Genomic DNA, 14,830 nt, shown 5'->3' on the forward strand with positions numbered 1-14,830 from the left:
TCAGTGGAGCTCGGAGCACCCATGCGAGGATGGGGGCACCAGCGCCGTGCAGCCCAGGACACTGTTGTGCTGCCTCCAGGGGGGCTTTCCCCTTTCCCCGTGGGCTCACGGCTCCGTTTCGGGCTGGCCGTGGGGCCTCACGCGGCTGGAGGGTTGATCAGCTGGGAAGTTCCCTGTCACACGCTCTGTCCTCCTTGTAGCACCGCTGTAAAACCTCCACCGTGGTGACCCCCGTGAGTGCCTCTCTCTGAAATCCTGCCCCGTCTTTCTTGGCAGCCCTGTTCTCTGGGCACAGCAGAGCTGCTGCTTGATGCCCTGATGCCCTCTGCTCCTTTCGCTGCTCCTGACCCCCAGGATTCCCGCCTGGCTCGCAGCCCTGCAGCAGAGCCACAGCTCCCGGGCTGGGCCTCGGGTGGCTCCTGGGTGCTCGCTGGCATTTGCTTAATGCAGGGCTCAAATTCTTGCTGCTAGCTGGATCTGGGGCTTAACCAGAAGGAAATAACTCTTCAGCTTGCAATTTTTATTCTTATAATGGCATTTCAAAGGAGCCAGCAGGCATGAGCCTCCGCTCAGATACTCTCCATGCTGTGGTTATGTGGGAATAACATGTGCCAACCCAGGCTGGATTCCCCAGACCCTGAGGAAGAGGGGAAAGGGAGCACCTGGAACGGGCCAGGATGGGCTGGAGCTCTTGCTGCTTCCAGCAGCTCCTCCCCTCCTCTTAGGGATTCTTCAACCCGTGGCAAGCGTTTAAAAGGGGGCTTAGCGTCAGGACTTAGTGGAATATCGAGAAATGGGTAAAGCAGTCAGATCAGTGCAGTTTGCTCCTTGGTTGAGTCCTTGCTTTCCTTCCCCTTTGCCGATAGAAGAGTGATATTGCTCGGGAGAGCAGTTGGGGTTCAGCACCTGGATCCCAGTGCCAACCCCCTCCATGTGTCTGTGGTCCTGGTCCCTCTGTAAGCCGAGGATCGGCGGGTCAGGGATGGGCAGTTCTTCAAGGCCCATGGCAAGACCTGAACGTCACGCAGGGACCCCCGAGCTCCGCATCCTGCAGCGGCCCCGCGGCCTCCAGCGCTGCCCGCAGGCCTGGAAGGAGAACGGGTGGCCTGGGCGCTGTACTTGCTGGTGCAAGCCTTCCCATCCGGGGGATAAAGCATGTACAGGGGAAAAAGGCTGTTGGCTTTGATTGCTGGGAATTGTTTTTCAAGTAATTTAACTGGGGCTGCTGATTTTTGTGCTCTGAAATACCCTGAGGACCTGTCTGTGGCTGCCACCCGCTTACTGGCTTGCTTGTGCCAAAGTCCTCTGTTTTGTGTTGTAGCCTTGCTGCTGTTAGTGCCAGTTGTGTCCTGGGAACAGTTTTCTGGTACTTCTTCATCACCTTCAAACCCTCCTTGGCAGCTCTATTTGCCCGAGTGCCCAATTCCCAAGAGATGCTGGGGTTACCTCTAGCGGCGCTGTTCTTGCAGAGCACCAGGGAGGTGGTTGGTGTTTGTGGACATGGAGCAAGGAGGCTGCGGGCTGGGAATGGCTTCGTACGCTGCTGTCACGCGTGCAGGGAACCTCTGGCATCCTCCAGCTATCACTGAGGGCTTGGAAACGGGGTTCTTGGGCAGCAGTCCATGCCAAAATGCAAATGCCTGGTTGATTGTCGAGCCATCTGCATGGGCCACCTCTGCGTCCTGGTCTTCACTTTAAAGAAAAGCTGATGAAAGAATCAGGAACACAGTCTGCATGGGGAAGAGGCTTTTAAAGGGGAAAAAATCTTTGAAAATAGCAAAGAGAAAGCGGGGGGGGGAAATCTGCTGGGAAAGGAATATAAGCGCATTGCTTCCTTGGAGGTCTGGGAAATACATTATGCAGAGCTCCAAACAATGTTTGCCAGCAGCACTCTGCTTAGATGTGTCCACGGGGGTTTCCTTGTGTGCTTTATTCCCTTTATTTATTTATATATTTATTTAAATAGCCCCAATGTTTTGTTCCTGGAGCCGTGGGCGATTGGTGACTCCCGCATTCGTGTTAGCAGCTTGTTTGCCCTCGTGCTGGCCGAGCTGCTTGCCCAGCTCCCAGCAGCTCCCGGAGAAGGTTCCGTGCGGGCCCGCCGGGAAAGGTGGGCGCGGAGCCAGCCCCGGGCCTGAGCGGGGAGTGGATTTGACGGGGGAGGAGGCGGATGAGCCCTGCCGGGATCTGCCTCGGAGCAGCCGGGAGATGCTCGGCTCCCGTGTTCCCCCCGGGCAGCGCCGCGCCGGCACCCGGCTGGACCCCATTTTAATTGGGTGATTATATCTTATCTTTCATCCCATTTATATCATCTTTGTTCCTGGGTTACGCAGGCCTCTGTTTTGCAAATGAGGCTGACCTAACTCTGCAATTGGCCCTAACTCTGCGATTTCAGTTTATAGCTCTGAAAAGTGACTTTCCTCTCTCTGTCCTAGTTCCCGAAGGATAAATGAGGTCGTGTCCTGCTGGCACCCCTTGCCAGCTGTGTTGTGGGCTGCTAAAGCTGACAGCCTCTGCTCAGGACCTCAGCGTTTCCCTTTTTAGGCTGGCGCTTGCCCAGCTCGCTGCCTGGGACCCCGGGAGCCGTGCTGGGGGGACTGCAGCACGTGGGAAGCATCCCCAGGCAGGCTTCCATCACGCTAACTCAGGGACCACCAGCAACAAAAAGACCTTCGGGGAGGATGGAGGGCTTGAGGAGCAAGGTGGGGTCATGGGCAGCCCCCTGGGCCTCCGCAGCTGCGAGAAGCTGAGTTGCAGCCCAGAGGAGCAGCAAGGAGAGTGGCACTGGAGGTCGTGTACGTGCTGCCAGCAGGAGCCTTCAACAGGAAGGCGTTTGCTGAGCCGCTGCTTCCTCGGGTTATGCAATCTCTGCAGCTCTGGTCTGCTGAGACTTTCGTTGTAGAAATTTTCTGACTCTTTTTGCCCTCTGGAACGAGCAGAGTCTCTTTGTGCCATGTGATCAGTTTGAGAATTAACAGAGCCTCTTTGAAGCTGGAGCAGCGGATAGGAGGTGAAGTCCTGGCTTGTGCATGGCAGCAGGTTGGTGCTCGGTGCGGGAACGTGCTGGAGCAGCAACAGCGACCTGTAGCCGTGTCGTGCCCGTCCCGCGTGTCCCCAGGCGCTGTGTGCCTGCATGTGGCCTCCAGCTCAAACCTGGAGAAGGCTTTGTACCATGGTTGCTCTTCAGATTCCTGATCCAGGGTGCGTGTCATGGGCGGCCTGTCCTGCAGCCACCGATGCCCAAGCTCTGCTCCCTGCTCTGCCAAGGGCTCGCGTAGCCCTGGGCAAGGTCCTGTCATCTTGGGTGGCAGAGCATCCGTCCAGACATAAAAACTCTCTCCTGCCTCACAGGAGTTTGCAAGGCTGGATCCAGCATGTGGCCTTGAAACGAGAGCACGGGGCGTTTTACATGGGTGTCTGCAAGCCGCTTGTGCAAGGCAGGCGTGTGCAGCCGTGCTTTTAGGAAAATGTCTTTACTTTTCCTCTCTGAAAGAAAACGATTCCCCATCTGCGTGCAGCCTCTGAGCGCCCTCTCTTTGCTGGGGGCTCGCGGGTCCTCACGAGCCGCTCACGATTCCCCTTCCCCTGTGTGCTCCGCAGGCTCCGGCCGCTGGACATCGAGTTCATGAAGCGCCTCAGCAAGGTGGTCAACATCGTGCCGGTGATCGCGAAAGCCGACACGCTCACGCTGGAGGAGAGGGACTACTTCAAGCAAAGGGTAAGGGCCGTGCCTCCCCCAGCCCCGCTCTCCCCCTGCCTTCGCCCCGCAGCTCCGCGGAGCCGAGCGCCTGGCCGGGAGCCCGGCGCATTCCTCCGGCTGCAGCTCTGAGTGATCCCATGTGGCAGCAGGAAGGGCCTTCACTCCAAGCAGTTCCTTGTGTTTCTCTTGGATCGCTGTCAGTGCAGGATGAATTTTGCACTCTTAGTCTTGGGGCCTGTTTCTGCTGCCTCCTTTGTTGTTGTGGTGATGATGTTGAGGCTGGTTTTTATTATTGGGGGGGAGCGGAGGGTGTTGCGCAGAGAGCCTGGAAAACCCTTCTTTACACCGATACAGTAAGCAGGCAAAAGTGTGTGTGTTTGCTGAGCTCGGCTGGGCGAGAGTTCTCGGGAACACCATGAGACTGCCCTGGTGCCGTTGGTGGGGAGCCCGGGAGGGCCTGTCCAGATGCACAGCAGGGCACCTGGTTTTCGTGCCCGCTGCTGCTGAGGGGCAGCGACGTCTCGCCCTGGGTTTTGGCGAGGACTGGAAACCCGTTGCCGTAACTGGTGCTGTGGCTGCAGGCACGACGGCCTCAGCGCTTGCTGCACAAACAAGCAAGTCACCAAAAGCCTCTTGGGCTGCTGTTCTGAGCGTCTGAATTGCATTTTTGAGCAGGAATAGGGTGGGTTTTGCCCATGCACCTCACCCAGCCAGCTCTCCCTGAGTATCTCTGTGCAGTGCAGTGAGTCCTGAGCAGCGGGTGCTCATGGCAGAGAGGATTGCCAGGGCTGTGGTGCTCCAGCCCCGTGCTGAGGTGCAGAGCCCCAACAGGAGCAAGCCTGTGTGTAGCTGCTGGCCCTGAGCAGGATGGAGTTAACCTCAGCAGGCTCCATTTCTTGGTGTGTGAGGCAGTAAAGGGAGATAAGCTGTGCTGGGCCTCTGGCTCTCGGACGTCCCACACTCTGCTGTCCCTTTGAGCTCTCGGAGGTCAGGAATTTGCTTCCTGCACATCTCTGCTTCGACCAGAGATGGGAGGCAAGGGGAAAGGGTGGAGGCGGCTCCGCTGAAAGGGCATTTTGAAGGGCCACCTCCGTTAGGGATGCACAGTGCAAGCGTCTGGAGGCAACGTTATTCCATGTGTCCATACAGAAGAGCCATGAGCTTCTCTTCCTGTGAGGGGGAACCTTGATGGGCTTGAGCTCATTTTAGTGTCTTCCCTTTTCTTAAAAACCCGGGTACTGAACTGCAATACCCAGTCTGGTTTGGAGGGCTATCCCAAGTCTGCAAGCAGTTCCCTCCACAGTGAGCCAAGAGATTCTTGGAAATGGAGCCGAGCCTTAATCCAGACCGGGCTTGAGGAGCGTGCCAGCCTGCTCACGGAGAGCTGTGCGAGGAGCTGGTGCCGGAGGAAGGGAGGAAGGAGGGCTGGGGGCTGAAGAGGTGCGAGAGGTGTCAGCCCAAGGTGCCGTGGGCTCTTCGATGGCTTTTCCAGGCTGCCTGCTCCCTTTGGGGCTGCAAGCGCGTGTGTTCGCGTGGAGACCTGTGTGTCTGTCAGCCTGCCAGGCTGCTGGAACTCCGGAGTCGGTCTGGAGCCTAAAGCTCCAACTGGGCACGCTCTGCCTCTGATATCATCCATGTAATAGAAGATCATGCTGCGGGAATGGTGCTGACAGTGTTGCTGATGCTGCAGGAGAATCCATCTGGCTCCTTGGCCCAGCAGTTACTGGTTGCTGGTTGGAGCAGCAGAAGTGGGTCTCGACCACAGCAGGACCCTGAGCGGTGCCCTCTGCTCTCCTGGGCTTGCCAACTGGGTGCGGGTGGCGACACAGAGCAGCCTGTGACCCAGGCCCAGGCAGAGTGACCTTGCCCCATCTCTAGATACGTTACAGATTGTAAACAGCACTGAAATGCTCCCCAGGTGGAGGGGGAACGTAGCCACGCTGGCTCGTGGGCTCTGTCCCCTCTGCAAGGGGCTCCTCCTTGGTAAACTCGGCTCCAGATCGACTCCTGGTGCAAATCAGAAAGCAAGTAATCGATCCAATCCAGCACCAGCTGGGATGGGAATTTTAGTTTCTGGGTTTGGATCGAGCTGGGTAAGTCACGTGGAGCATTAATCTGCCTGTTTGCTGCCTTGGGTTCTTCCTGGCCAATGCCAGCATGGCAAATGGAATCCCATGCCCTGCGGAGTTGGCTCATGTTGGGTTGTTCCCTTTCAAGTGGTACAGGGGCTTAGTGTGGGCTGAGCAGCTTGGCGTGGGGGGTTTCTTTGGTGTGGATACATCTCCTTTGCCACCTGGGAATGTAGGGCCTACGTGGAGGAATGCACTGCCCGAGGAAGCAATGGGAGCTGGCACGTGGGTACGGATTCAGGTTTGGCGCTTCCTTTGAGGACCACGTGTTACTGGTGCTGCCTTTGCCAAGTCGCCACCCAGGAGTTGAATTTCAGCAGGATGTGTTTCCCCCATCTCTGGTTCCCTTTTCCATGGAGGTGATATCCTCGGAGCTGCCTGTGTGCTTGTACCCTTTGGACCACGCTCTGCTGTGACTTCTGGAAAGCAGCTTCTTAATGTTGGGTCCAGTACCACATGCCTGGCAGCTACATTCCCTATTGTTCACTGCAGCTTTTAATTTCCTATTGTTTTCTCAGTGCAAAAGCAGAGCCCGGTTCTTGTAACATCATCTCACTCTGCAAGATCCTCTCCTCATTCCACTCGTCAAGGGCAAGCACTTGATAGGTGGCTAGTAGTTGAACATGGGTCCATGTCCTCCAGGTGGGCACTGTTAAGGAAGGAAAGGGACAATATTACTGCTTGGCTGTCCAACCTTCTAGTAGTGCATGGGGCTGGCAGGCTGGTTCCTGTGTCCTCGTGGCTTCGCTGGAGGCAAACGCTGTATCGGGGGTACTGCTGCTCTGAAGGTTCCTGCTTCCCGTGTGTCTCATTCATGTGGTTCTCTGCCCTTCCTCTCCTAGATCACAGCCGATCTTCTTGCCAATGGGATTGACGTGTATCCTCAGAAGGAATTTGATGAAGACTCGGAAGATCGGCTAGTAAATGAGAAATTCCGGGTTAGTGTGTGGTCTTGTGGCTTGGGTGTGTTTGGGTGGGGGCCTGCAGCTCCTAATCACCTGTAATGTCTTGGGGGTCTCTTGGAAAGCACCTGTATTTCTTTCTAAAAGTACTGCCCCCCCCATCCCTGCCTAACAAGGATGGAGCTGGAGATCAGAGTGACATTTTGGGCTTGGACAGGCTTTAGTCTGGTCTTAAATTCATATGAGAGCTTGAAATACTGAAGCACAATAGGCGTTAAGGAGAGGAGTAGACAGGACTGAGGCACAATTGAGTGTGCAAAGGGTACAGAGCGAGGGAGCGTGGGGCATACAGCACATGAGTGGTAACGGCCATCTTCTGTCAGAGCCCCATGCTCCTCATGTCTGATCTGATCTCATCTGAAAGCTTCATGGAGCTAGGAGCAGTCACTAAGGGGAAAATCAGAACTGGGAGATGCAACACTGCTCAAGAGCCTCAGGCATCGACTGTATCACCCCGTGAAAGTCCCCCGAAAACCACTCGAGACTTAGGGGGCTGGGCCCAGAGCTTGGTGGGAGCAGGATCCATTGCGGACTTCAAGTCCTTGCTCTAGCAGCTGGTGGCAGGCTGCCTCACGTGAGACCTCGCTCACCATCTTGGTTTCCTCACTGTTTTTCAGGAGGAAAAAGTAACTTGTGCTTTTCTTTGCTCAGGAAATGATCCCATTTGCAGTGGTGGGTAGTGACCAGGAGTACCAGGTTAACGGAAGAAGAATCCTTGGAAGGAAGACCAAGTGGGGCACCATTGAAGGTATCTTGTCCTTGTTTTCCTACCTCCTCAACCCCTTTTCCTGCCCTGACAGAAGTTGATGAGCCCCTAAACTAGGTGTGCGTGCCCTTGACCCTCCAAAGAAAATTACTTCCCTAGTTTTGGGGAACTTCAAAACAATTTGGCCAACCCCACTGCTGCTGCAGGGGGTTTCTGAGTTTCTTCATACAGTTATGGGGCAGCTGTTGAGCAGAGTGAGAGCATGATGCTTCTGTTTCTCATCTCTGCTTTGATGTTTCCATCGCAGGGCTTGTCACACAATTAAATGCCTGATGGCTGCATTTTGAGGGCAGATGAATTCAGTGGTGATGTCTTTATGTCTCAGGTCTAGAACAAAGCGTTTTCCTGGCATCTGTGGTTCTCTGCACATCACACCATGCACTTCACCAGTGCTCTTTGTGGAGCCTCTGCCCTCTTCATCACATTAGCATCTTCCTTTTTCTTCCCCCTGTTTTAAATCACAGTTTAATGGCTAGATGAAGGTTCATGGCTCTAGTTCTTCCACACATTTTCCCCCATCCCTGACTTAGAGCAATCTGCAGAGATATCTTCAGCATCACCCTTCTATCTTCTTCTCCTTTGTTTCTTACAGATTTCTCTCCTTTATGTCTCTTTATAGGAATCCTATTTTGAATGAGTGCCTAAACAAAGATACTAGGAAAAATCCATGTATTTTAAAGCTCTGCTGCCCTCTTGTGCTCTCTCCTTGGAAGCTCCGAGTTTGTTGGGTTCTGGTGTAACTTAAGAAAAGCTGCTCGCCTTTAGAGTGAGTGGCATCCTGAGCACCAGGAGACCCAGAGCCCCGCAGGGGTTGCTGGCAGTCTTTGCAAAATATTGTTTTTTTTGTCGTGTTATTTTTGCGTTACGTTCAAGACTGGGGCTGGGGAAGGGACACAACATAAAAGGGAATTGACTCTGTAAATGCAAATGCCTGAAAAACTGAGAGCTGTGTTACTGACTGTGATAGAGCAAGGCCCCGTGCTTTTCTCCCACTTTTTGTAAACAATCTTCTCCTCCTACGCCCCGTTGAGAGAGCAGTCGCGCTTCTGTCAGTGAGAGGTCACGTTATTCCGTGCAGCAGGCAGCATGGGGAAGCAGAGCCAGAGACAAGCTCAGGATGTCAAAGGATGCTCATGGTGAAGCTAAAAATGAATTTTTTTGAGTCATGCTTGCTGCAGAGCTCACCTTCCCCTTTCCCTTCAAATATCTCTGGAAATGGTTCGCTCTTTCTGCTTGCCTTGGTGACCACTGGAGCTTGCCTTGGTGACCAAACCGTAGATGGGGGATGCTGCAGAGAGCTCCCTTGTTTAGAGGACAGCAGGAGAAGTGGAACTTGTGTCATACACCAGTGTGACTCCCCACAGGGCTCTTCCTGCCCATACTTGTGCTGCTCGTGTGCCGTGGTGGGCACGCCGTATGCTGATGGTTTTCTCTCTCTTCCCCACCAGTGGAGAATACGACACACTGTGAGTTCGCCTACCTGCGGGACCTCCTCATCAGGTTGGTGGCACTGCTCCTGTGTCCGCAGAACCCTTGGGCACCAGGGGACATCAAAACAAAGGCGAGAGCCCAGCCTGAAGCAGGCGGCTGCTTCGCTCTCCCTCTGTGATAGCAGCAGTCCCTGCGCAAGCCCCGCTCAAGGGGACTTGTCTGAGATATGTTGCTGAGCAAGGGAGGTCTTAGGTAGCAGAGCTCCTCTTGCACCAAACACACAGGCTGTTGGCACCGCTGAAGTCTTCTCTGATTGCTCTGCTTCCCTCCAATTCGGGTTGTCAAGGGTGCTGGCAAGCAGATGTTTTGGGGTGCAAGCTGCCAGTTGGGTTGGAGTGGGGGAGGTGGTGCCGGCTGGACCTGCTCCGTGTGCGCAGGGAGATGTAACTGCCCCGGTGTCTTCTCTTTCCTGCAGGACACACATGCAGAACATAAAGGATATTACCAGCAACATCCACTTTGAAGCCTACAGGGTGAAGAGGCTGAACGAGGGCCAGAGCTCGCTCTCCAACGGCGTGGCCGACAAAGAGCTGGTGGCTAACGAAATGTAACCGTCCCGCTCTGTAGCCAGGACCTTGCTCGCGCACGCTCGCTATCTCCCCCCTCCTCTGTCCCCCCCTTTATTTTTATATAAATCCTCTGCCACTGTCCCTTCTTCTCCACCCCCCACCCAGTGCCAATGTTAACTGACCAAATAACCAGGCGCCGCATCTCGTGGGGCCCCGCGCCGCCTGCCTGGCCTTCCTCCTCCTCCTCCTCCTCCTCCGCCGCCGCCGCGCGTCCCCCGGGCCCGGGCCGGCTCTCGGGGCGCGGGGGCAGCGGCCGCGCGGGGCTCGCTCCCTTCTCCAGCGCCGCTCCCGGGGCCGGGGAGAGCCTCTCGCCGCCCGCCCCGGCTTCTGCCGCCCGCGACGAGCCCGGCGGCAGAGGGAAGCTCTTGGATAAGCTCCTGCCTGTTGTGCCGAGGCTGTGGGAAGCGGGTGAATTTGCCAAAGGCCGAGTCCTCCTTTTTTTTATTATTATTATTTTTTTATTTTTATTTTTATTTTTTCTCCCGCGGCTTTGCCGTTTTCTTCTCCGTCCGTTGAAGGGAAGGGTTGCGTCGAGTGGATGTAACCTTCAGAAGCAAGGTACGGTGAGATGAAGAGAGCAAGATGGTGACATACTTGTCTCCTGCCTCCTCCTCCTCCTCCTCCCAAGCCCTCTCCAGCCCTCCAGGAGCAGCCAGCCCCTCACCCCGGCCCCCTTCCCTGCCTTCATGCAATAAACTGGGGGTGTTTAGGCGTTAAGTCGCCTGTCACCGCATCACGGCCAGGCAGAGCTACCTGCTTTGGGAGAAGTGCCTTTTGAGACTGTTCCCCATGCAATAGTTGGGGAAGGATGGGGAGAGGGAGGGCTTCGTAGTTTGTCCTTGCAGTCCAGAAAATGCTCATCCAGGTGGTGAATTTTATAGAGACTCCTCTTCCCTGTCACTCGCATTTGGGACCACAGATTCGGCTGGTTTCCTGGGAAGCTTGTATATTTATTTTTCATTTGGAAAGGGTTTTTTTTTTCTGTCGAAGGCTCAGAGTATGTTTGTGCGAAGGGGGCTGAGAAGGGGACGTCTCCACAAAGCAGTGGTAGGAAACAGGAGTCTCTCATCCTGTGCAACCTAATGGGGCTTTTCAGGAAGTCAGAGGCGGCTGTTTGGGTTTCTTTCGTTTGTTTTTTTTAATCTTTTTTTTTTTTTTATTCCCACGTGTGCTGTGTACGTATGTAACGAGCTCCCTAATTTGGCCAGCCCTCCCGTGCACGCGCAGACCGAGCCCTGCATGTTCGAGCCCCCGGCCATCGGGTGGTTCCCAGGACCTCCTGCTCTTCACGTGCTCCATGCGAGCGGTTCTGATCCCATCTGCTTCGTCCTTTAAAAGCAGGCAGATCCCCAGGACAGGCTCGTGCAAGCTCGTGCGATGGTGTGAGCTCCTTTGCCTTGCAGGGCGAGCCTGCTTGCCCCTCAACTCCAGTGTTTTTCCCCTCCTCAACAGCACATAGGAATCATTACAGAGCTGTTGAGGAAGAACAAATATTTACTTGCTGACTTGCTATATTTTAGCAAAAACAAACAGAAAGTGTATTAACGGAAAAAATATATATTTCAAGTGTTTAAAAAAACTATTAGGGGGAGAAAATCTTGTGTGTGAGGCAGAGGCACTTCTGCAAATGTCATCTTAATTTTTTTTTTCCCCTAGTTAATATCTCAAGCTGGGCCAAGCAAGACATGCCGCTTTTACCTTTATAACCTGATTTTTTTTTTTTGAAGAAAAAAAAAATAATACAATTTTAAAAAAGACATGCAGATCTATTAAAATGGCCTTTTGGGGGGTTATAAGCATTATGACAAATTTAGTCCATTTTTTGTATAAATAATAGTGTTTAATATGTATTTCCCAAAATAAATGTTTCAAATGCAAATAGAAGGAGGCCTGTTTGGAAATGTGTGCGTTCTTTTGGGTGGGGGTCCCAGCTGTGGTGTGACCGATGCTCTCCTGAGTCCTGCAGGGGTGGCCAAGGGCTGCAGATTTGAGACCAGAACTGAGCCGTGTGGCTTTCCTGCAGGTAGGCAGAGGACAGGGCAGGTTCATGCACATTTTATTCCCCTTTGCTGTCACTTGGGATTTCAGAGTGGAGGAAACAAGACTTTAAGTGTGAGATATCCAGTTTGTCCACAAACCTACTTCATCCCAGTGCTAAATCTCTTCTTACTGATGCTTTTTTCCCCTTCCCGGTGCTGCCCAGCCACGCACCCTGTGCTGACAGACTTGCTTTGGTTGGAGCGTTCCTCACATCTTCCCTTCTGCCCAGCGAGCCTCTTTGCTGCAAAGCAGCAGGGAGTGACGGCAGAGGCCTCTGGCCCCTGTAACGCAGCAAGAACCTGAGTTAAGGATGGCATTCCCGAGAGGCAAAGAGCCCAGGCAAACTCAGGGCACGGATCACAGGCTGTGCTTCCGTGCAAGTCCACAGCGGGCTTCCCTGTTGCAGGTTTCCCTTCACTGGTGTCCTCTTGGCCATTTTCCTTGGATATGGGCTAAAACCCGGACATGCAGCAGCAGGGCAGGCGGGTGCTGCAGTGTCCCCCGAGGGCTGGGCGCCGCGGGCAGCAGCTCTGCTGGCGCCAGGCTGAGATCAGGGCAGTGCCTGAGGAGGGGAGGGGAGGAAAATACCCGTGCTGAGAAACACGGAATACTTCAGCCCAAAGGAGGAGCGATCCTGCGTCAAAGACCTGTTTATGGGACTAGCTCAGTGAATGGGACCCTCCCCACGCAGCTCAAGCATCTTCTTTCCTTCCCTAACACTTGAATGCCCAGAGCAGCCGGGCTGGGTGCATGGTGCCCACCAGAGCCAGGTCGCTGGGGCCCATGGGCGCCGGCCCCGTCCCGGGCGCTGCTGCTGGCCCTTCCCGGGCTGCCTCCGAGGGGAATCCGCCCCGCGCTGCTGCGCCTGGCAGCGACGGCCTCGCGCTCTGGGCTTCTTGAGCGGCCTCGCTTGCGCAAATGAGGGAAAGGAAGAGGAGTGAGAGTTTAATTGCTGAGCGGCGCAGGGCACTGTGCGGTACCTGGTGTTGAGGCCGCGTCTGCTCTGGTTCATGCTGCCACCTAAAAGCCCAGGGAACCCCCTGACCCAGGCTGGCTCTGGTGCTGGGTGGCTCGTTTCTTTTCCTGGCTGGAAGTTGGGCTTGTTCCGTAGGAGAGGCCCTGCAGCCGGGCCAGCCTCGAGGAAGGTTTGGGTCAGCCTGAACAGCCCGAGCCGGAGAGCGTCTCCCTTTCCGAGAGGATGACTGTAAATAATGGGAATAAAAGGGAGTATAAATAATTAAAGCGAGTAGTTCCTGAAACGTCTGCCTGATTTAAAAACTAATTACTTGGAGGGTAATCATCACCAGGAGCGCATATATTCACCCGCAGTGCTGCTCTTCCATCTCCTTCCTCTCGTTCGCCCTCTCTCCTGATTGCCATCCGAGGCGTCAGCCCTTGGATTGATCATTCATCCAGAGCACACAATAAACTGCCTTGTACCCTTCCCTCTCCCTGATTAATAACTTCACTGGAGATCTATTCGGGGTAAATAAATCCTCTCCTGACGGCAGTGCAGGTGCCAGCAGAAGCCCTGGGTCCCAGGCACCGCTATGGGCTTTGCCACCAAGGGCCAGCCCGTCCCCGTGGGGCTGCGGAAGGACTGGGTACCTCCGTCCCTGTATCTGGTGGCCGAGGCTGGTGCGTGACCTGCCGGGCCTGGCACGAGGCTGCTGGTGGCCGTGGTGGCCTCCTCACACCGTCCCCCTGCCCGTGGCCACTTCTTCATGGCCGCCTATTCAGTAGGGCCAGCCCAGGAGGAGGAAAGTGATGAAAATATCGGCCCTCAACTCGCAGTCCGTGCCCGCCAACGCCTGCACGCTGAGCCAGCCAGCAAAGCAGAGCGGGGCCCTTCCTGTGCCCCGTGGCAGGGTTTGCTCCCTGGGAGCTGGGCGCTGCTGCTGGCGGGGCAAAGGTTTGCTGGAATGCTAATAAAAACCTGCGCACCTTTCCTGAAGTTAGGAGTGGGATGCGCAGTGTGAGGATGGGCTTGGCGCGCTTTGCTCCAGCTCGGGCTCTGACTTTGGCAGTAAACAACAGTGCTCAGAGAGGTTTTCTGGCTGTCGGCTCTTCCACGCCAACCCCAAGCTCTCATCAGCAAATGAGTTCAGCGGTGTGGGAGCCGTCCTCGTGGGAAACGCCGTTTGATGTGAAAACTGATCCGCAGCAGGCATGTGCAGGGCTGCGTTTCTCAGGCTTTAATCACTGCGAGGCTGCTGCGCTGCAGTTGGGAGCCTGGTTTTGATCATCTGCACAGCGGCTCCAGCAGAAATCCACCCGTCCCTGTTACCATCCCGCCCGGATCAGCTCTGTCACACAGGGCTCCGACCCCGGCCTCTCGGCTCCCTTAAAATCCCAAGAAAAGACTTTCTTTCCCTGCCCACAGCAAGCCAAACTTTGGGACTCCTTGCTACGTTTTGGGCTGTATTTATCTGGCACGGCCTGAGCATCGTCCTCCACAAATTAATAAATAATTATCAGCGCCAGCCTGATTTAGGAGCAGCATTACACTGCCTTGCTTCATTTAGGGAAACAGAATAATTCATTTGGAACTTAGAGGATTCATGAGAATTCCACAGGCAGATCGCAATATTTTCTCATTAACATTACCCAGCTAAGCTAAAAACTGCAATTTCATAAGTCGTGCTTCTTTCCAAAGCACATTACCAGCTTCCCGGGGACTCCAAAGTTTACTGAAGCTTGGAGAGGTATCTCATAGCAGTGATGTACCAAATGCCCTCTTCTCGTTACCGCTGGAACCACCTTTCCTGTGATTTTTCCACCCTCAGCTGTTCCCATGTGGGAAAAAGAGGGGGGATTTTGGAAATCACACCTGAAAGCGTGTCTAGCAACGTACAGACCCAGTTTTAATATTAAAAATTGTGGCCTTTTAAGAACCACATCCCGAAATAGCTTTACAGAGGACAATGACAGGGAAGCAGAAAGACACTCAGTCCCCTTGTGTGCTTCTAGCCGGTTCTGTGTCGTATTAGCCCTAGGCTTAAATTGATAGAGGAGCAGAGGAGAGCGGTGAGAGGCAGCTGCAGGAACCCCTTCCCTGCCCTACTCCTCGCCTGCCACCATCTTCAGAGGCGAGTCAAAATTAAAATAATTTTCCTAAAGCAAAATTACACATTGGAGACTCCACGGTCCTCCCGGGAAGATCCGGGCATTCC

At 54.6% G+C, this 14,830-nt stretch overlaps 1 protein-coding gene across 5 annotated transcripts in view; it reads left to right on the top strand.

Annotated features, from left to right (window-relative positions):
• The window catches only part of SEPT9 (septin 9), a 140,143-nt gene extending 130,380 nt beyond the window's left edge, over positions 1–9,763 (top strand). For all 5 annotated transcript variants that reach the window (XM_026051425.1, XM_026051422.1, XM_026051424.1 and 2 more), the window contains 5 exons: positions 3,601–3,718; positions 6,672–6,767; positions 7,443–7,539; positions 9,006–9,057; positions 9,464–9,763. In XM_026051425.1, coding sequence (XP_025907210.1) covers positions 3,601–3,718; positions 6,672–6,767; positions 7,443–7,539; positions 9,006–9,057; positions 9,464–9,599 — 499 coding nt within the window. In that variant the 3' untranslated portion in view covers positions 9,600–9,763. The remainder of the gene's footprint in view (positions 1–3,600; positions 3,719–6,671; positions 6,768–7,442; positions 7,540–9,005; positions 9,058–9,463) is intronic.
• Positions 9,764–14,830: the final 5,067 nt, after the last annotated feature.

The sequence above is a fragment of the Nothoprocta perdicaria genome, unplaced genomic scaffold, assembly GCF_003342845.1.
Source record: "Nothoprocta perdicaria isolate Ctin4 unplaced genomic scaffold, notPer1 scaffold_75, whole genome shotgun sequence".
NCBI classification, from domain to species: Eukaryota; Metazoa; Chordata; class Aves; order Tinamiformes; family Tinamidae; genus Nothoprocta; species Nothoprocta perdicaria.